The sequence below is a fragment of the Lutra lutra genome, chromosome 11, assembly GCF_902655055.1.
Source record: "Lutra lutra chromosome 11, mLutLut1.2, whole genome shotgun sequence".
In the NCBI taxonomy this organism is placed as follows: Eukaryota; Metazoa; Chordata; class Mammalia; order Carnivora; family Mustelidae; genus Lutra; species Lutra lutra.
Genome location: NC_062288.1, coordinates 52,776,344 through 52,796,598, shown reverse-complemented (window position 1 = coordinate 52,796,598; position 20,255 = coordinate 52,776,344). Strand labels below are relative to the sequence as shown.

Here is a 20,255-nt window from a genome sequence, read left to right as displayed (position 1 = left end):
TTGTAAGTAACTTAAGAGCCATATTAAGGAGTTCGTGCTATCCTGAGGAAACGGGTTCCTATGTGGACAAGTCATAGTTATATTCGTATTTCAGAGAAGGTGCTCCAGAGGATCCTCTTGACCACAGGGTTAAACTTCCACAGGCACTTCTGTAGTTTTGGAAGGGAGGACAGATGTTAAGTATCTGAATAAACTAATATTTCCGCTTTGGAGCCCGCAAGCCTTGGGGCTGATTTGATATTTAACAGTACAAGAGAGGCTCCAAGGGTAACTAACAGCTGAACTGAGCCATTTGGGAAGTGGTGGTAAGATTTACTGAATGAGTTGTTACAGAATGAGCAGAGAGTCCAGACGGGAGAGAGGGTTTATTTTAGGATGTGTTGCATTTGAGGCATCTGAGCTGCTTTTTAGGATTGGATTCCCTGCAGAAAATATATTCCCTAAAATTTTAAAGTTTATTATTGTATTTTCCACACTTGTAAAACTTACCAGACCACCTTACTACTGGAAATTATCAAAGTGTAAACCCCTATTAAAACCACGTACTAAATCCAAAGAGGACGTTAGCGAAAATAAAAGCTTGCCTGCCTTAAAGAGAGGACGTGGCAGCTGGTCTTCCTTCCAGCACAGGCTCCTAGCTCCTCCAGTCGTCTCAAGTGCGAAAAAGTTGCTGCCCTCTGCTGGTCAGATGTGCGTAATGCAACTTAAGGAGAGAAATGTCCTAGGGGCGTGCCAGCTGGTGGATGACGCAGAAAGCCGGCGTCCTAAGATAGCCAGTTATACCTGCGTCAGCTGTGCTCGCCGCGGGAAACCTGACAAGCCGCATGGCTGCGGGTTGTTCAGAGGCTCCGCCGCCAAAGGCGGCCCCTGAGGGGCCGGTGGTGGGACAGGCCGGCGTCTTGCCTTGCCTGGAGCTGCCGACTTATGCTGCCGCTTGTGCGCTGGTGAGTAGCCGGTACTCTTGCCTGGTGGCGGGCCCGCACCGAAGACACATCGCCCTGTCGCCGCGCTACCTTAACCGGAAACGCACCGGTATCCGGGAACAGCTAGATGCGGAGCTCCTGCGCTATTCCGAGAGGTACCAGTCTCAGTCTTTTCCTCCGCCGAGCGGACAACGCCGTAAAGCAGCCTGCCACCCCTTCTTTCAGGCCCAGGAGGGGGCGGCGGGAAGAGGTGCTGATGGCGTAGCAGAAAAGGGGTGAATGGGAAAGAAAGTGCCGGCCACCTGGAGCTTAGGCTGGAGGCATTCTGGAGTCTTCATCCGGCCCAAAAGGCCCATACCTCCCTAGTTGGGATCTGTACGGGGTCCATTTCTCAGGCAAGAAGGGAAGCGCAAAGGTGACGTGGATTGTCGGTGGAGCGGGTGGAGAAGCTTGTAGAACTGGCGTGTCGGGATAAGAAGAGACCAGGGGTCTAGAGACCCGGTAGGCCCCGTTCTGTGTGTTTACCCATTTGACATTGGAAGTTTTGGATACAGTACTTAAATAGTCTCTCATTCTGTAGAAAATTGCTTATAAAGCATTAGTACGGCCGTTTATTTGTAAGCCGTGAAAGAGTTTCTGTTGTTTATTTTGGCTCTGGTACTTCCGCCGGGTTCTTTTGTCTTGGACCTGATCGTGGATGAGGAAAGTACACATTTTGTTTTGGTTTGGTTTTTAAAAAACAGTTTAATTAGTCTAACTGGCCTGTCTGTTGGGTTTGAGGGTGAAAAAAACTTTGTGGTCCATTTAAATTAATATATTCAGATAAAAACTTGGAGTTACAAAAGTGGAGGGTCAGAGGTAGGGAGCATGTGTACTTTAATACTGCAGTAGACTGCTTTGCCTCAAAAGCAAGGGTTCTAAAACTAGGACGAGTGGAATCTCTCCCGATTTCTTACTGCTCTACAGGGATTTCATGACTTCCCCTTCCCTCCCCTCTGGGAAATTTGCAGTCTGTTTTCTTGGGCAAAGTGTCCAAAGTGTTCACTTTCTCAAGGGATCCTGAGAAGGTTAAGAATCAAACAAGTCTAGAATGTACAGCTTACTCCAAGCACCACCACACTGGTTGTGTGCCTATTTTGGATACCAGGATCTTGGGATTAAGAACAAACAAAATCCCTGTTTCAAGAAACTGTAAGCTCTAATAAAGATAGAAATGTAAGCCAGATAAATCCAATAAAGTGTTAAAATATGACAGATATCTAAGGTAAACTACATTAAGAGGAAGAGTAGTGAATTTGATATTAGACCTTTGAGAACAACTTAATAGGAGAAGGGTTCTTTGAGATGGTAGTATTTAAGGCAAAAAAATGTGGCATAAACAAATGGATAGCAGATATAAAATAGACTGCTTTGGCCAGAGGATTATAAGTACTATGTATCTGGAGCAAGGTTTATGTTAGGGGAAAGATATTGCATGCAGTTGGAGAGGAGGGCAAAACAGAGGTGGAGGGTGGAGGCAGTGGCAACTCAGGATGGACATTTTTCTTCTTCTTCCTGTCCGCCAGTTTTTTTTGTTTGTTTGTTTTCTTTTTCTGTTTGCTTAAGCAGGCTTAGCACTTCATCCTCTTGGTGCCCTCCAACTCTGAAATTTGGTGCTCTCTGGAGAGAGTAGTACATATGTGGTCTCTGGAACAATCAGATACACAGTTTAAGAAACCACACTTGGTAGCATTAGCGGGTGGCTTAAGGAGAGTGAGACTGGAGATGTGGAGACCAATTAAGGATTGTTATGGTTGCCCAAGAGAAGATGACTAGAGTATGGATTTGAGAGATTTAAGGACATAAAAATGGCCGTAAAATCTGGAAAGAAGCAGTGTTTGAAGTATTTTACCTCTTTGGAACCAGTCAGTGCCTCTTTTTGACAGGCTAGGGGGAAGCCACTTGGAGTGTCTCGTCAGAGCCATTACACCAGAGATATAAGGAACTGATGGAATGATAATTTCTGTAACTGAATGGGACAGTGTGGCCATGTGGAGCAGGCTGCACTATGAACAGATGAGGACCGCCCACTCTGCACCCTCCTCTTCCCCGACTCCTGTTACCACATTGGGGCATCCCACTAGCCCTGTGGGGTAAAGACTCTGACTTACTCAGTGCAAATGAAGCAGCACACATCGAACTATGCATTTCTAATTAGGGACCACTCATTGAACATTATCAAGATATGTAATGTCAGTCAACCATTTATCCTGTATAGGTAGGTTTACAGACTTTGGGGCCATCCTGTAGGATCAGGAGGACTTACTTCACTTTAAGAAATGAGGAAAAGGGAGTGTTGGGAGGTGGAGGAGGGACAATAAAGTATCCCTGAAACTGAGAAGGCGCTTTGAAATTGGAAAAGGAAGTGGGGGACTCCATACAGTTGACACTGAGTTTCATTCTGGGTAATTTACAGCGGTGGGGTGGCGGGGGGAGATTGGGCAGGTGATGATCCAGGCAGCCACATAACTATGCTCCACAGTGCTGGACCCTAGTTCACATTTATAGAGTGGGAAGGGATGTGCAGAGGGCATTGGAGTGAGGTCAGAGGTCTAACACTTAACAGACTTCATGGGGCCAGATGTCCTCCAGAAGAGGGGGGGAGGAAAGTATGTTACCCCTACTAGTTATCTAAATAACTTCAGGGAAGATCAGAAGGAGCCTTCCCATATTCTGGTCAGGACACTTTAACCTCCAGGGAACCTGGAACCCGTACCCCTGAGGGAGGTCATCACTTGGAAATGAACAAGATGGAGGGCCAAACATGGGGTCAGTATTCGTGCACTCTACCTCCGACGTCTTTATGGCCTGTGTGGTGTGTATGGCATGTAGTTTATGTGCCATTCTTCTGTGATGACCCTAGAACCAGATACTGGGAGTTGGGCAGCATACCTGTGGCAGTGATATAAACAGCACCATGAGGTTAATATACCTATAAGACAAAAGAAAATATAGTATAATTTCTCAATGACCTGGTACAGAGGTGAGTCATCAACTGAAGGCATCAGCAAAAGTGATCCTTTCCACAAACCCAGCCATCAAAGCAACTGTTAATTTTAGCATAAGTGGTGCCCCCGACTGTTAAGTCCAATCTTTGTCGTAACTACACGTTCTTTTGCACATTATTCTTTTTTCACATTATTCCTGCAACTTTTTTAAAAATTTATTTCTTTTTTTACATTAAGATTTTCTCCTGTTATCCCCTCTTTAAATGAGTCTTACTTTAGGACAAATTACTATTTCCCCCCTCAACAAAAATGTATTCCCATTTCTCATACTTTCTTACCCAAAACACATACCTTATTTTCTTTACATACACAGTTGCTTCCCTCATTATTTCCACTAGTCTTTTTAAATTATTTTATTTTGAGAGCAGGCCTGTGCGGGAAAGAGGGGCAGAGGGAGAGGGGGAGAGAGAATCCCAAGCAATCCCAAGCTCTGAGCGCAGAGCCCAACTCAGGGCTCAATCTCATGACCCTGAGATCATGACCTGAGCTGAAATCATGAGTTGGATGCTTAATTGACTGAGTCACTCATCTGCCCCTCTAGTAGTCTTAATGACATTTTTAGAATTCTTTTCTTTTTTTAAGATTTTACTTATTTGACAGAGAGCACAAGTGGTGGGGGGGGGGTGGCAGAGGGAGAGGGAGAAGCAGGCTCCCCACTATGCAAGGAGAGCAGTAAGGGACTCTATCCAAGGACCCTGGGATCCTGACCTGAGCCACCCAGGCACCCAACATTTGTTAGAATTCTTTTTTTTTTTTTTTAAGATTTTATTTATTTTATTTGACAGACAGAGATCACAAGTAGGCAGAGAGGCAGGCAGAGAGCGAGAGGAGGAAGAAGGCTCCCCGCTGAACAGAGAGTCCGATGCGGGGCTCGATCCCAAGACCCCGGGATCATGACCTGAGCCGAAGGCAGAGGCTTTAACCCACTGAGCCACCCAGGTGCCCCTGTTAGAATTCTTAATGTTTAGAAACTTACTTTCTAGTGAAAACTAAGTAGTAAGCAGTATTGTTTACAGGTGTACAATATAATGATTTAACATTTCTATACGTTCCTCAGTGCTCATCATAATAAGTGCACTCTTAATCCCCTTTACCTGTTTAACCCATCTCCTCACCCACTTCCCCTCTGGTAACTATCAGCTTGTTCTTTTTCATTAGAGTCTGTTTCTTGGCTTGTGTCTTTTTTCTTTGTTCATTTGTGTTGTTTCCTCAATTCCACATCTGACCAAATCATATGGTATTTGTGTTTCTGTGAGTGGCTCTTTTCACTTAGTGTTGTACCCTGCATTTATCCATGTTGTTGCAAATGGCAAGATTTCATTTTTTTTTTAAGATTTTATTTATTTATTTGACAGACAGAGATCACAGGTAGGCAGAGAGGTAGGCAGAGAGAGGAAGGGAAGCAGGCTCCCTGCTGAGCAGAGAGCCTGATGCGGGGCTCGATCCCAGGACCCTGGGATCATGAGCCGAAGGCAGAGGCTTTAACCCACTGAGCCACCCAGGCGCCCCGATTTCATTCTTTTTTTTTAATGGCTAAGTAATATTCTATTGTATGTAGACATACCACTTCTTTATCATTTCATCTGTTAATGGACACTTAGGCTACTTGCATAATTTGGCTGTTGTAAATAATGCTGTAATAAACATAAGGATGCATATATCTTTTTAAATTAGTGTTTTTGTATTCTTTGGGTAAACACCTGATAGTGGAATTACTAGGTCATATGCTAATTTTATTTTAATTTTTGGTAGAACCTCCATACTGGTTTTCACAGTTGCTGCACCCGTTTGATTTCCAAAAAAAGTGCAAAAGGGTTCCCTGTTCTCCACATTTGCCAACACTTGTTGCTTGTATTTTTTATTTTGACCATTGTGACAGGTGTGAGGTGATAGCCCATTGTGGTTTTGATTTGCATTTCGCTAATGATGAGTGATGATGAGCATCTTTTCATGTAACTGTGGGCCATCAGTATGTCTTTGGAAGAACGTTCATGCTTTTCCCCCATTTTTTTTTTTAAGATTTTATTTATTTATTTCACAGAGAGAGATCACAAGTAGGCAGAGAGGCAGGCAGAGAGAGAGATAGAGGAGGAAGCAGGTTCTCCGCTGAGAGCCCAATGTGGGACTCGATCCCAGGACCCTGAGATCATGACCTGAGCCGAAGGCAGAGGCTTAACCCACTGAGCCACCCAGGTGCCCCTCCCCCATTTTTAAATTGGATTATTTGGGGTTTTTTTGGTGTTGGCTTATGTAAGTTCTTTATATCTTTTGGATATAAATTCTTTACCAGATATGTCATTTGCAAATATTGTCTCCCATTCGGTAGGTTGTCTTTTAGTTTTGATGATTGTTTCCTTTGCTCTGCAGAAGCTTTCGATATTGATGTAGTCATGGTAGTTTATTCTTTGTTTCTCTTGCCTCGGGAGACATAGCTAGAAAAAGTGTTGCTAGGGTTGATGTCAGAGAAATCACTGCCTATGCTCTCTTCTAGGATTTTTATGGTTTCAAGTCTCACAGTTAGGTCTTCAGTCCATTTTGAGTTTATTTTTGTGTATGGTAAGAAAGTGGTCTAGTTTCATTATTTCACATGTAGTTGTCCAGTTTTCCCAACATCATTTGTTGAAGAGACTGTCTTTTTCCCATTGGACATTCTTGGCTCCTTTGTTGCACACTAATTGAGCTTGTATTCATGGGTTTGTTTCATGGGCTGTTATGTTCCATTGATCTTATGTGTCTATTTTGTGCCCCTACCATATTGTTTTTATTATTATAACTTTATAGTATAACTTGAAATCTGGGATTGTCACACTTCCGGTTTTGTTCTTTTTCAAGATTGTTTTGGCTATTTGGGGTGTTTTGTGGTTCCTTAGAAATTTTAGGATTATTTGTTCAGGTTTTGTGAAAAATTCTGTTAGGATTTTGATAGGGATTGCATTAAATTTCTAGATTGCTTTGGATACTGTGGGTATTTTAACAGTATTTGTTCTTCCAGTTCATGAACATGGAATATCGTTCCATCTCTTTGCATTGTCTTAAGTTTCTTTAAAATTTTAGAGAGACATGGTGGTGGGGGCCAGAGGAAGAAGGGGAGAGAAACTGAAGCAGACTCCATGCTGAGTGTGGAGTGCGATGTGGGGCTCAATCTCATGACCCTGAGATCACAACTTAAACTGAAACCAAGACTCAGATGCTTAACCAACTGTGCCACCAATGCACCCTGTCTTCAATTTATCATCAGTGTTTTATAGTCTTCAGAGTATGGGTATTTCACCTCCTTACTTCAGTTCATTTTTTTTTTAAGATTATATTTTGTTTATAAATAAGAGAGAGAATGAGAGAACATGAAAGGGGAAAGGTCAGAGGAAGAAGCAGGCTCCCTGGTGAGCAGGGAGCCTGATGTGGGACTCCAGGATCATGACTGAGCCAAAGGCAGTCACCCAACCAACTGAGCCACCCAGGCGCCCCCAGTTAAGTTCATTCTTTAGCATTTTAGTATTTTTGGTGCATTTGTAAGTGGGATTGTTTTCTTAATTTTTTTCTGCTACATTATTAGTGTATAAAAGTGCAATGGATTTCTGTATGTTGATTTTGTATTCTGTGACCTTACCAAATTCATGTATCAGTTCTAGTAGTTATTTGGTGGAGTCTTTTTTGCTTTTCCTTTTTTCTTTTTCTTTTTTTTTTTTTTTTTAAGATTTTATTTATTTGAGAGAGAGCAGGAGAGGGGAGGGGCAGAGGCGAGAGGGGAAGAAGCATACTCCCTGCTCAGCAGGGAGCCAGACTTGGGGCTAGATCGCAGATCCCTGGGATCATGACCTGAACCAAAGGCAGATGCTTAACTAACTGAGCCGCCCAGTCTCCCCAAGTCTTTCAGGTTTTTTATATATAGTATCATGTCATGTACAGTGAATGAAATTTTTGTTTCATCCTTACCAATTTGGATGCCTTTTGTTTCTTTTCATTGTATGATTGCTGTGGCTGGCACTTCCAGAACTCTGTTGAATAAACGTGGTGAGAGTGGACATCTTTGTTTTTGTTCCTGTTCTTTGGGGAAAAGCTCCCAGTTTTTCACTATCGAGTATGATGTTAGCTGTGGGTTTTTCATATATGACCTTTATTATGTTAAGGTATGTTCCCTCTAACCTAGATTGTTGAGGGTTTTCATCCTGAATGGCTGTAGCACTTTATTAAATGCCTCTTCTACCTCATTTGAAATTAGGGGTTTTTGTTGTTGTTGTTTTTTGTTTTTTTTTTTTAAGATTTTATTTATCCAGGGAGCCTGAGTGGCTCAGTCAGTTAAACATCTGCCTTCAGCTCAGGTCATGATCCCAGGTCCTAGAACTGAGTCCTGCATGGGGCTCCTTTCTCAGCAGGGAGTCTGCTTCTCCCTTTTTGTCTGCCTGCTGCTTATGCTCTTTCTCTCTCTCAAAAATTAATTAATTAATTAATTAATTACTTTAAAAAAAGATTTTATTTATCCATTGAGACAGACCATGCACATGTGCACAAGCCAGGGCAAGGGGCAAAGGGCGAGGGAGAAGCATACTCCACTGTGTAGGGATCCCGACTTAGGGCTCCATCCCAGGACCCTGAGATCATGACCTGAGCCAAAGCAGATATGCCTAACCAACTGAGCCACCCAGGTGCCCTGAAATGACACAGTTTTTAGTCTGTTTTTGATATGGTATATCACATTGATTGATTTGCAAGTATTGAACTTTTCTTGCTTCACAGAAAGAAATCCCACTTGTTCATGGGGATAATTTATTTAACATATTGATGGATTTATTATGTTGAGGAATTTCATATCTATGTTCATCAGAAATACTGGCCTGTGGTTCTTTTTTGTGGTGTGTCTTTTGGTATCAGAATAATGCTGGCTTCAGAATGAATATGGAAGGTTTTGTTTTTTTTTTTAACTCTTCTATTTTTTAGGACACTTTGAAAATAAGTATTAAGTATTTAAACGTGTGGTAGAATTTACCTCTGAAGTCATTTGGCCCTGGACTGTTATTTTTTGGGTGTTTTTAGGTTATTTATTCAATTTCATTGTTGGTAATCTGTTCAAATTTTCTGTTTCTTTTTTATTTGGTTTTGGGTGGTTCTAAGTTTCTAGGCAATTATCCAGTTCTTCTAGGTTGTCTGATTTGTTGGTATATAATTTTTAATAATGTCTTAAAATGTTTTGTATTTCTCTGATGGTTATTTCTCCTCTTTCAATTCTGATTTTGTTTGAGTTTTCTCTCTTGATGAGTATGGCTAAGATTTATCAATTTTGTTAATCTGTGATCTGTTTGGAGAATATTCTGTGTGCATTTGAAAAGAATATATTTTATGCTTTAGAATAGTATGTTCTGTGTATATCTGTTAGATCCATCTGTTCCGATGTGTCATTCAGAGTCACTGTTCTGTTGATTTTTCTGTTTGGATGATCTCTCTATTGATGGAGGTTGGGTATTAAAGTCTCTACTATTACATTACTGTTGATTACTTTCTTGTTTGTTATTATGTTTGATGGTGATGAGTTCCTTTAACTTTGTTTGTCTGAGAAATCCTTTATCTCTCCTATTCTGAATAATAGCCTTGCTGGATAGAGTATCCTTATGGTTTTTTCCTTTGAATATGTCAAGCCACTCCTTTCTGCTGAAAACTCCATTGAAGCCTTAAGGAGTTTTCTCTATTTAACTGTTCTCTTTTCTCTTGATGCTTTTAAAATTTTCTTTTTATCATTATTTTTTGCTATTTTAATTACTATGTGTCTTGGTGTGGACATCTTTGGGTTGCTTTTATCTGGAGCCCTCTGTGCTTCCTAAGTCTTCCCCAGACTTAGGAAGTTTTTAGCTGTTATTTCTTCAAATAAATTTTCTGCTCCCATTTGTCTCTTTTCTTCTGGGATCCTCATAATGCAAATGTTAATAAACTTGATAGTGTCCTGAGTTCCTTTAATCCATTTTCATTTTTTATGATCTGTTTCTTTCTCCTGTTCGTCTTGATTGCTTTCCATTACACTGTCCTTGAGATCGCTGATCCATTCTTCTCCATCCTCCAGCTATGATTTATTCCCTCTAGTATATTTTTAATTTCATTTATTGAGTTCTTCATATCTAAATTGTTTATGTTTTGTATTTCTTTGTTGAGGGCCTCACTGATATCTTCCACTCTTTTCTCAAATACAGTGATCATCTTTATGATCACTACTTTCTCTATTAGGTATATTACTTATTCCTTCTCATTTTGTCTAATTCTTTGTTAGGAAAGTCATCTGCTCTTGAAAGTAATGCCCTAATAAACAAGAGGTCGTGCAGTGCAATGTTTCCTATTCACCAGAACCTGGCATTTCAGGGGTGTCTCTTATGTGTGTTGTGTATGCCCTGCTTTTGTGGCTGAGCCATGTTTTCCTTTAGGCTAGTCACCTACAATGGCTCCCTCTGCCTGGGTGGGCAGGGTTTGATCCTTGTGTTGTTAGTAGGCTGGTCTGGGGCCACCTTGGGCTTGGGTGGAGGCAGAGCAGTCTTTTGCCAGAGCTGTGTTAGCACCAAAGTCAAGAGTGCTTTCCCTGTGCGGTCACCTGAAGTTTCTGTTGGTGGGCTGGGTCTGCAGTTAGACCAGATGTCTGTCTCCAGTCCACTGCTGGGGCTGCTGTTGCACTGGTGTGTGCTGTAATTTTCCCTCTCCCAGGGGCAGGTGTCACTTTAGAGTGGCGCTGGCCCCTGTTGGGGCTGCATGCACAATGCAAGGCTTGCAGCACTACTTTGGATGGGCTTCAGACAAGACCTACAAGGAGAACAGGGGAGCTGGGTGTGCTACACACAGTGTGAGCAAGATCGACTACATTGGTCTGCTGTTGGAGAGGAGATGAAGCAGCCTGAGATAACTCCTTCAGAGGACTGGAGGGAGTGGATCCACACAAATGTGTGGCCGGGGCATGCTTTAAAAAAAGCAAGCTAGGTGGAGGTTGTAGTGTTGTGTTGGGTCCTGCAGCTGTCCCTGTATTCAGGATGGGGTGGGTACTGGGGAGGGAAGTGGTGCCCACCAGCTCTTTTATTCTTGAAGAAATCTCCCAAAGTTCCCTGCCTCTCCAGCCCATGCTCTGAGATTATTAAATAAATCTCCTTCTTGTGTACCCTAGGTATTTTTCAAACTGCTGCTTCTGTGCTGTATCTCAGCTGGGCTGTTTGTTGTGCTGTCTCTTCAAGGGCAGGGACTCCCGTTTTCTATTCCCCTCCTACCTCTTAAGGTATTGAGGCTATTGATTTGTAAATCAATATTTATTTAAAAACAAAACAACAATGTGATTATTTTAAAACAAAACAAAAAACAAAATAACACGGAGAAGCCAGGCCCCTCCGGTTTTTAAAGCCAAATGTTACAGGGATTTGTCTTGTCAGTGCAGCCCCCCAACCCTGGGTGAGGTCTTCTTTCCCCTCTCTGCCCTCAAGGAGTCCTTCCCACCCAGGGTCAGTCCCCCTCTCTGCTGCAATCTTTCAATAAGCATAAAACAGGTTTATGAACAGATCCAAATTTATCCTTATTTTTTCTGTAATAAGACAAACCTATGCTTTGCGATCAATATTTTTAGTATTTTATTTGGAAAAAAATTTGTATGTCCAAAGCTCTGTTACGAAGGTGGATTGATGCAGCAGGGGTTTTGAGTTGACAACTCAGAGAAAAAATACAGTCTCTCCATTGGTGAAATGCTTTTCTGAAGTAGCGAGTAGTTCTCAGTAGAGTTTCCTATTTAATCTACCCTTCAATTTGCTACTTCTTTCCTGGAAATTTTAATGTACACTGAAATAATACAAACATGACTTGATGCTGGTATGTTATATATGTGTGTGTGCATGTGTGTATATGTAAATATATAAAGTATATATGTATTTATACACATACACATTTAGATATATGTATATATATAAAGAAGTGTGTATATGTAAATATATGTATATACACACACACACACATATATAGATATACATAGTATTTAGAATTAGATTCAGTGTCCACCTATTTGTAAGTCCATTTATTACCTCTTCCAGAGGTCATGTAGACTTCTGGGTTTTTTGTGCCTTGATGACTGTCCTAGTGAAGTAGTTCCTGCTTGGGAAAACACATGCTGAAATTAACAGTTGAAAAAAATGCTTTCTGGAGTAAGTCTTTTGAGTTTTTTATCTTGATTTGATAGTTATTAAAGTTCCTTTCCAGTGGTTTCTGGCTGTTTTATTTAAGCAACAGCTATTAGGGATAAATTCTTTCTCTTTTTTTTTTTTTTAAAGATTTTATTTATTGATTTGACAGAGATCACAAGTAGACAGAGAGGCAGGCAGAGAGAGAGAGAGGGAAGCAGGCTCCCCGCCGAGCAGAGAGCCCGATGCGGGACTCGATCCCAGGACCCTGAGATCATGACCTGAGCCGAAGGCAGCGGCTTAACCCACTGAGCCACCCAGGCGCCCGATAAATTCTTTCTCTTATGCTATGTGAGTAGTTTTGAGTTCAACAACAACAACAACAACAGTTTTGAGTTCTTAGAGTATAGTGTGTGGAATGCAAATATACACAAATAGTCAATAAAATGAGATTAAGTTCAGTGATGATGCTGTGCAACTGTGTCTTTTAAAGATTTTATTTGTTCGACAGAGAGAGACAAGGAGAGAGGGAACACAAACAGGGAGTGGAAGAGGGAGAAGCAGGCTTCCTGCCGAGCAAGGAGCCCGAAGCGGGGCTCCATCCCAGGACCCTGGGACAATGACCTGAACTGAAGGCAGATGTCTAATGACTGAGCCACCCAGGCACCCCGCCATTGTGTCTTTTAGAGGAGGAGTGATTTCAGCCTTGCCTTGGAGAGTCTGGGAAGTTTTCTTGAACAAAGTATTGGGTGTGGCAGTGAAGCCACCAGGTGTACCTCCTTAGTTAAAATTTCTTAAGTACTTGGAAATGACATTTAGAAATCGTAGTTGCCCCCAACTACACTACTGTGTAGACTAAAGTGCAAAATCAGTTCTTAATAAGTAAAACTATGTATTTCATTTATTAGCATTTCTATTTATTACTAACAGTTGCAGTTTGAGGATTTTTCTCCCTTAAGTCATTGGCTTTAATATTCAGGGGCTTGGGGGTGCCTGGGTGGCTCAGTGGGTTAAAGCCTCTGCCTTTGGCTCAGGTCATGATCCCAGAGTCCTGGGATCAAGCCCCGCATCGGGCTCTCTGCTCAGTGGGGAGCCTGCTTCCTCCTCTCTCTCTCTCTCTGCCTGCCTCTCTGCCTACTTGCGATCTCTGTCTGTCAAATAAATAAAATCTTAAAAAAAAAATATTCAGAGGCTTCACCTGCGACTCTAATACTTCTCTTACTGCGGGTCATCTAGTGCAGATTTTCATTTATGGTAGATAATACCAAAATTGCCTTGATTCGGTTATACTCAGAAATAGAGAAATTTTTCTTGCAAGTCTTTTTTTTTTCCTCATTCTCGCATGACTGGAATTCAAATGCATAGCTAATCAACCTACTGCTCATGTAGAATTGGACATTTTGTTTCTGGGTACCTATCTTGAATAATCATTTTTAACTTCATCAGTATATATGAAACCCTTTGGTGAAAGTGAATTACTCAAGTTGTTAGGAATTAATCATATGCTGTTGTGTTTTGGCATGTGAGGTTATGTTTAAGAGGTATATAATTTTTAGACTCAGTATATTTAGTCAGTATGATAATGGCCTAGTTTAAGAGAAGATTAAAATTTTTTTTCTTTTTAAATAGCCTTTTAGGTGTCCCCATTGCATATGACAACATCAAAGTAGTGGGTGAACTGGGAGATATTTATGATGATCAAGGACACATTCATCTTAACATCGAAGCAGATTTTGTTATTTTCTGTCCTGAACCGGGACAAAAGCTTATGGTATGTATGTATTTATATATATATTCTTTTTTTCCCCACTAAGCTTTCTTTGTATAGTTGTATAATAGTGTAATATGAAAAATTTTAAGAGACTTGGGAAGCAAATGGATTGCTGTTGTTGGTTCCTAGAAAATTTACCATCAGTTCAACATTGGTAAGTTTTTAAACTCCATTTTTCTAAAACTCCTTGAATGTGCAGAGAATGTGTCTCAGAATTTATTCTCTTCTTTGGATAGCACCAGAATGATCTTAAGCAGTGGAAAAAAAATAACAGTGAAGTTTATTATTTAATTATACACAAATAGTTTCTTTATAAAGGATTCAAATCATATAGTAGCGTATCAAAGAGGAGTTGAAAATTCAGAGTGTTGTGGGAACAGGCAGGTAATGAAAGTGAATGAAGGATGAGGTCAGGGCACTTATAATGTGCCATGGCCCTGTGGGGTAGGTCTTTTAGTTTTTCAGGAGAAGCAGGAAATATATAGATTGATGTGAAGTTGACTAAACTATACCCCATTATGCTCTGCACTTGTCTTTCTCGTCTACCAGCACTTCTGTGTGTTTGCACTTTTACATACACATACATTTATTTTTTTAATGAAAAATGTTACAGGAATTGCTTAATCATTTAAGAAATATTAACCCTTTATTGCTACTAAAATACAGGTCAAATTTTACTGTCAGAATCTACAAGACATTTTTAATTTTAAAAAGTTTTTCATGGGCGCCTGGGTGGCTCAGTGGGTTAAAGCCTCTGCCTTCGGCTCAGGTCATGATCCCGGGGTCCTGGGAGCGAGCCCCACATCGGGCTCTCTGCTCAGCAGGGAGCCTGCTTCCTCCCCTCTCTCTCTCTGCCTGCCTCTCTGCCTACTAGTGATCTCTGTCTGTCAAATGAATAAAATCTTTAAAAAAAAAAAAAAAGTTTTTCATTATTAATTAAAGTGGTAGAGTATTGTGGACCTGCCCAGCTGGGATCCTACAACCAGCCTCCATAACAGTAATATGGCTATAGTATAGCTTTTCTTCTCTAATAAAATTGGCAGTAGATTTGTACTTAAAAATTCCCACACGTATCTGCTTTGTGTAAGTTACTGTAAATGTACACTTACTATACAGAAAGTATGAAATAAAAAGAAATCAGTCCTTTTACTTAATTTCCTACAATAAGCTCCAGCCTTTAAATAAATTTGGACAGTTCATTTTTTAAAATATGAGGTATAATTTACATACAACAAAATGCACGGATCAGAGTGTGCAGTTCAATCATTTCTGTTAAGAGCATATATACCATTCTATTTTGGAAAGAGCCTCATGCCCTTTCCGGTTCAGTCCTCTCTCTTCTAGATACAATCATTGTTCTGAATGCATTTATTATAAAATTAGTTTTACTCATTCTTGAATTTCATGTTAATGGAATTTTCATTACAGTGTTTGAAAATCTGACCTCTTTTGCTCAACATGTTTTTGCATTTCATCCATGCTGTTTGGTGTATTGGTAGTTCATTTCTTTTTGTTACTTATGGTATTTGGTCGTATGATTGTATTGTAATTTAATTACCCGTCTATATTGATTGACATTTGGGTTGTTTCCAGTACGAAGCTATTATGAAAAAGCTGTGAATGTACATTTTCATTTCTCCTAAGTCAGAGGGTAGGTATTTTTTTACCTTTATGAAAAACAGGCTAATTTCCCATTTAGCACTACTAGTTGTTCTGCATCCTTGACAGCATTTGGTTTTGCCAGTCTTTTAATTTTACTTAGGGGCATATACTAGTTTCTCATTATGATTTTAATTTGCATTTCTCCTTTGAGCTCTTTTTATGTGTTTCAGTAAGGGGCCTATTCAAGTAATTTGCCCATTTTTAATTGGGTTTTTGTATTATTGAGGTTGAGTAGTTCTGTTTATCGTCTTTCTACAAATCCTTTTCAGATAAATGTATTGTGAATATTTTCCCCCAGTCTGTGACTTGTCTCTTAACTTGTAACGGTATCATTTCATAAACAGAAGTTTTCAATATTAATGAGGTCCAATTTGTCCTATTTTTATGGTTACTGCTTTCTGGATCGTAAGAAACTTGCCTACTCCTAGATTGTGAAGATAGTTTCTGTAAGCCTTGTAGGATTTTTTAGTTTTAGGTTTTCCATTTAGATCTATGACCCATCTTTAATTTTTGTGTGTAGTGTGAAGTAGGCCCTTGAAATCCATTTTCTTATTCATATAGTTATTTAGTTGTTCCAGAACTCTATATTGAAGAGTTTACTTTTGTGTTATTTCTTAAATTGATAGGCTTTATTCTTTTACAGCAGTTTTAGATTTACAGAAAAAAGTGAGTTGAAAATAATACCTCTCTTCGCTCTCCCACTCCAGCACACAGTTACTCCTATCACTGACATCTTACGTTAGTGGGATACATTGGTTACGGTTAAGCTGATATCAATACATTAATTCTAGACTTTTTAAAAAAATAGTTTTCTGTTGTACCTCCTAAAACCCATGGAATGTACAACACAATGACATGTGTCCCCTGTTACTGTAGTTTATAGAATAATTGAGCACTGCTCTAAATTCTGTGTATTTTATCTGTTTATCCCTCCTTCCCTCCTCTTGAAACCTGGCAACTACTGATCTTCTTTACTGTCTCCAGAGTTTACCTTCTCTGGAATTTCATATAGTTGGAATCCTATTGTATGTAGCCTTTTCAGCTTGCTGCCTCTGACTTAGCAATATGCATTTCTTTTCATGGCTTGATAGGTTTGTTTTGTTTTGTTTTACTGTTGAATAAGTACTCCAGTGTATAGTTGCACTGCAGTTTGTCCATACCATCCAGCATGTGCCATTGGGAACACCAGCCTCTTGATAATGACAGCCAAAGAATTTTCTATGTTGCTAACATTAAACAAGGCTGTATACATGTTAATGTCAAAGTTTAAAACAGATGATTTTAAAAAAGTATTTCAGATGTTCATTTATGTATGTTACATATGTTGATTCTTAGGGGAAGAAAACTAAGGCTTTTTAAAAAACTTTGAGCTTAAAATCATATAGCATGTATTTTAAAGCTTCTAAAAATGTTATTGTGATTCAAAGTAGCCCTGCTCAGGATCTACATAGGAAGGGTAAACTGTCTTCTGATACATTGCTGAAGTTAAGGAAGAAGCTAAAGAAGGCTCTTTAAGCTTTGAAACTCAGACTGTTTATAGAAATATAATATGGCTCCCAGTTATAGAAAGCATATGCTTCCTGCTTTGAGGTCTTTTCACATTTAGGTTATATCAGAGTATTTTCTGCTTGGTTTCAGTATGGTTATAATCTATTCCCCAGGGAATCCTGTAGTGGGAGCTAAGGAGTTTTTTGTTTTGTTTTGTTTTTGCTTCTTTAGGGGTAGGAAGAGTAGTTGTTTATCCAGTTAGGCAGTTGATATGCAATTACTTACTAAGTTTGGGCTTTCTAAAAACTAGTATTCTAAAATGATGGTTTAGTATAACGTAAATTTTAAAAACTTTTCCTATATCAAATTACACCATATTTTAGATGTTTTCTCTTTGAAGATCAGTTTGAAGCTTAAGTTTCACTTACTTTTTAAAGTCTTTGGATTTCTTGATTTTTTTTTTCCCTCCTTTCTTCCCAGGGTACGGTTAATAAAGTGTCCTCCAGCCACATTGGCTGTTTAGTACATGGGTGTTTCAATGCCTCCATCCCTAAACCTGAGCATATGCCTGCTGAACAGTGGCAGAATCTGGAGATAAATGTGGGTGATGAACTAGAATTTGAAGTATTTCGTTTGGACTCAGATGCTGCTGGAGTATTCTGCATTCGGGGAAAATTAAATATCACTAGGTCAGTTCCTAATAAGATTTTAATTTTGATGCTTAGTCATTTCTGTTTAAATGAGGGGTTTAGGGGCGCCTGGGTGGCTCAGTGGGTTAAGCCGCTGCCTTCGGCTCAGGTCATGATCCCAGGTCCTGGGTTCGAGCCCCGCATCAGGCTTTCTGCTCAGCAGGGAGCCTGCTTCTTCCTCTCTGCCTGCCTCTCTGCCTACTTGTGATTTCTCTCTGTCAAATAAATAAATAAAATCTTTAAAAAAAAAAATAAAAAAAAATAAATAAATGAGGGGTTTATGTTATTCAGAATTAAAATAAATTTTATTAGAATTTCCATGCTTCTAAACCATAAAATCAATGTAAATAGGAATCTTCGGTGCTGTGGCAAAGCATTGAATATTCTGAAGCTCTACACATCTAGCTAACTCTTCCGTATTTTACTAACTCGGTCTTACTATTTTCTAGTTTAATTTGTTAACCAAAAGCTTGATCATATTGCATAGCTCTTAGGCTTCTATTTTTACACAGCTGAAACAAAAAATTTGATTATCATTATGCCAGGTAGATAATTTAATTTTCTGGTATTGAAATTCTTGTAAGAACTATTGTCATCTTGAGAATGGAGTGAAGAAGAAAAAACAGCTTTGGGAGTATTGCTAATTTTTTTTTTTTTAGATTTTGCCTTGATTATTAAAAGTATGGGTTAACATTTTAGAACTGTTGTCCAATAGAACTTTCTGTGATGATAGAAATGTGTGGTGTATTTGTGTAGTATCTTAGTCATATGTAGCTAATATTACTACATAGGACTCTGCAGTTCCAGAGGGCTACTGCATTGATCCTTGTTTTTATTTTAGTGTTAACTCATAACTTTGAAAGTAATAATCGCTTCAAGCACTGTTAAGAGAAAAAAATGAAATGAGGATTGATAGAGTAGATAAACTCCATTAATTTCATAGATAATGGAACTATATTTTATCACTGGTCAGATGTGTGGCTATTAAGCCACACATGGTAGGGTGAGGTTTACTGTAACCAATCTTTTTCTAAACCAAACCTAAATTTAGAAGCTACTTTTGATAAAATTTGCCATTTCTGTGTATGAAAACAGTCTGGAAGAAGTACTTTGGAAAAAATTGTAACCTTTCTCAGACATTTTAATGGGCTAAGGGATAACAGAATATTAGAAATTTATGCCATACTTTATCTTGTCCTGCTGTCATTTAGAAAAAAAACACTTGGTATATTTTTTATCTCATCTTACTCCTTTTGTTTAGTGCTCTATAAATTTTTTCAACTGTTAATTCAGTTTACAGACCAAGTGCTCTGGAGTTTCTGAAGAAATAACAGAAGCTGGCCCTGAAGAAATTATTGAAAAACCTCTCAAGAAGAAAAAGAAAAAAAAGAAAGACCCAGAGTCATATGAAGTGGAAAGTGGTAATAGAGAGCTTGCAGATTATGCAGATGCCACAATGAACAAAGAGACCGACCTGCAGATTGATAATGACCTCTGGAAGGATGAACCAAAGAAGAAGAAGAAGAAAAAGCACCAGGAAGATCGGGACCAGGGTCCTGTTTTCCAAGGCAGTGACTCCAGTGGTTACCAGAGTGACCATAAAAAGAAAAAAAAGAAAAGAAAACACAGTGAGGAAGTTGAATTTACCCCACTTTTGGAACACTCACCTAAAAAGAAAAGGGAAAAGTAATTTTCTTTAATGCATTTTAAATATTCAGCTTTTTAAAGATTTAGATAAAAGATGGATAAATGTGGGAATGGTATGAAATGCTGGTGTATTCCTGTAGTCTACAAAACAGGAAACATTTGATTAGTTTTTGGTGCTTAAATTATTAATGTGATCATTACTGTGGGAAACACCAATATTATTAAACAGCCATTTTATTGTATACAAAATAAAAAGGTAAGAGTTATTTACTCTTTCAAGTCTTAACATTTTCCCAGTTTTTACATTTCAAATAAAATTATTTCTATACTCTGAAAACTGGCAAAAGGACTTTGTAATATAGTGTTATTCATATCATTTAAGAATGAGTTGAAGCTTTTTTTTTTTTTTTTTTTTTAATGGGTTTGATCTTTAGTCATGATTTTTAGATTTGGGGGAGCGGGTCATGGCTGCTACCGTGTTAGAATGGTTTGCCAAAGGAGTTCGTGAAGTCTCCAGAGCTCTTAAGAACCATGCCACTATTAACAGTTGACTATTCTTGCCTTCCAGACGGAGGGAGGTTGATAGAGAAGGCTGTTTCCTTATACTATTCTGCTTTTGCTGTGTTTGGAGCAGTAGAGTCTGATTAAGACATGATAAATGCTATTTGTCCTAGTGGGAATTTCTCAACTACTTAATGATTAAGACAAAATTTCATTGAGAAAATGTGGACTTTTTTTTTTTTTTAAACTACTAGGAAACACTGAGTAATGAAATGACAAGCTGTTTTAAGCTAATAATCAAAGCATGGCCACATTCATTGAATTAACAGTACCTGACCATATGGCTGTGTGTAACACATCTAAGGAAAGATGTGGTTCCTTCCATTATGGGGTGTCAGAGGAGA

General features: G+C 39.2%; 1 protein-coding gene across 1 annotated transcript; it reads left to right on the top strand.

The window, feature by feature from the left end:
• The first annotated feature begins 784 nt into the window (after positions 1-784).
• Positions 785-20,046, top strand: POLR1F (RNA polymerase I subunit F). Its single transcript, XM_047695561.1, has 4 exons — positions 785-1,078; positions 13,723-13,864; positions 17,495-17,703; positions 18,997-20,046. The coding sequence occupies exons 1-4, from the start codon at positions 825-827 to the stop codon at positions 19,391-19,393; spliced, it is 1,002 nt and encodes a 333-aa protein (XP_047551517.1). The 5' UTR covers positions 785-824; the 3' UTR covers positions 19,394-20,046.
• The last annotated feature ends 209 nt before the right edge of the window (positions 20,047-20,255 follow it).

Bases quoted from the DNA above. Each gene is read 5' to 3' on its own strand.
- POLR1F (XM_047695561.1), top strand. From the start codon at position 825: ATGGCTGCGGGTTGTTCAGAGGCTCCGCCGCCAAAGGCGGCCCCTGAG. The intron at 13,865-17,494 runs GTATGTATGTAT...CTTTCTTCCCAG, and splicing joins AACCGGGACAAAAGCTTATG to GGTACGGTTAATAAAGTGTC. The intron at 17,704-18,996 runs GTCAGTTCCTAA...CTGTTAATTCAG, and splicing joins GGAAAATTAAATATCACTAG to TTTACAGACCAAGTGCTCTG.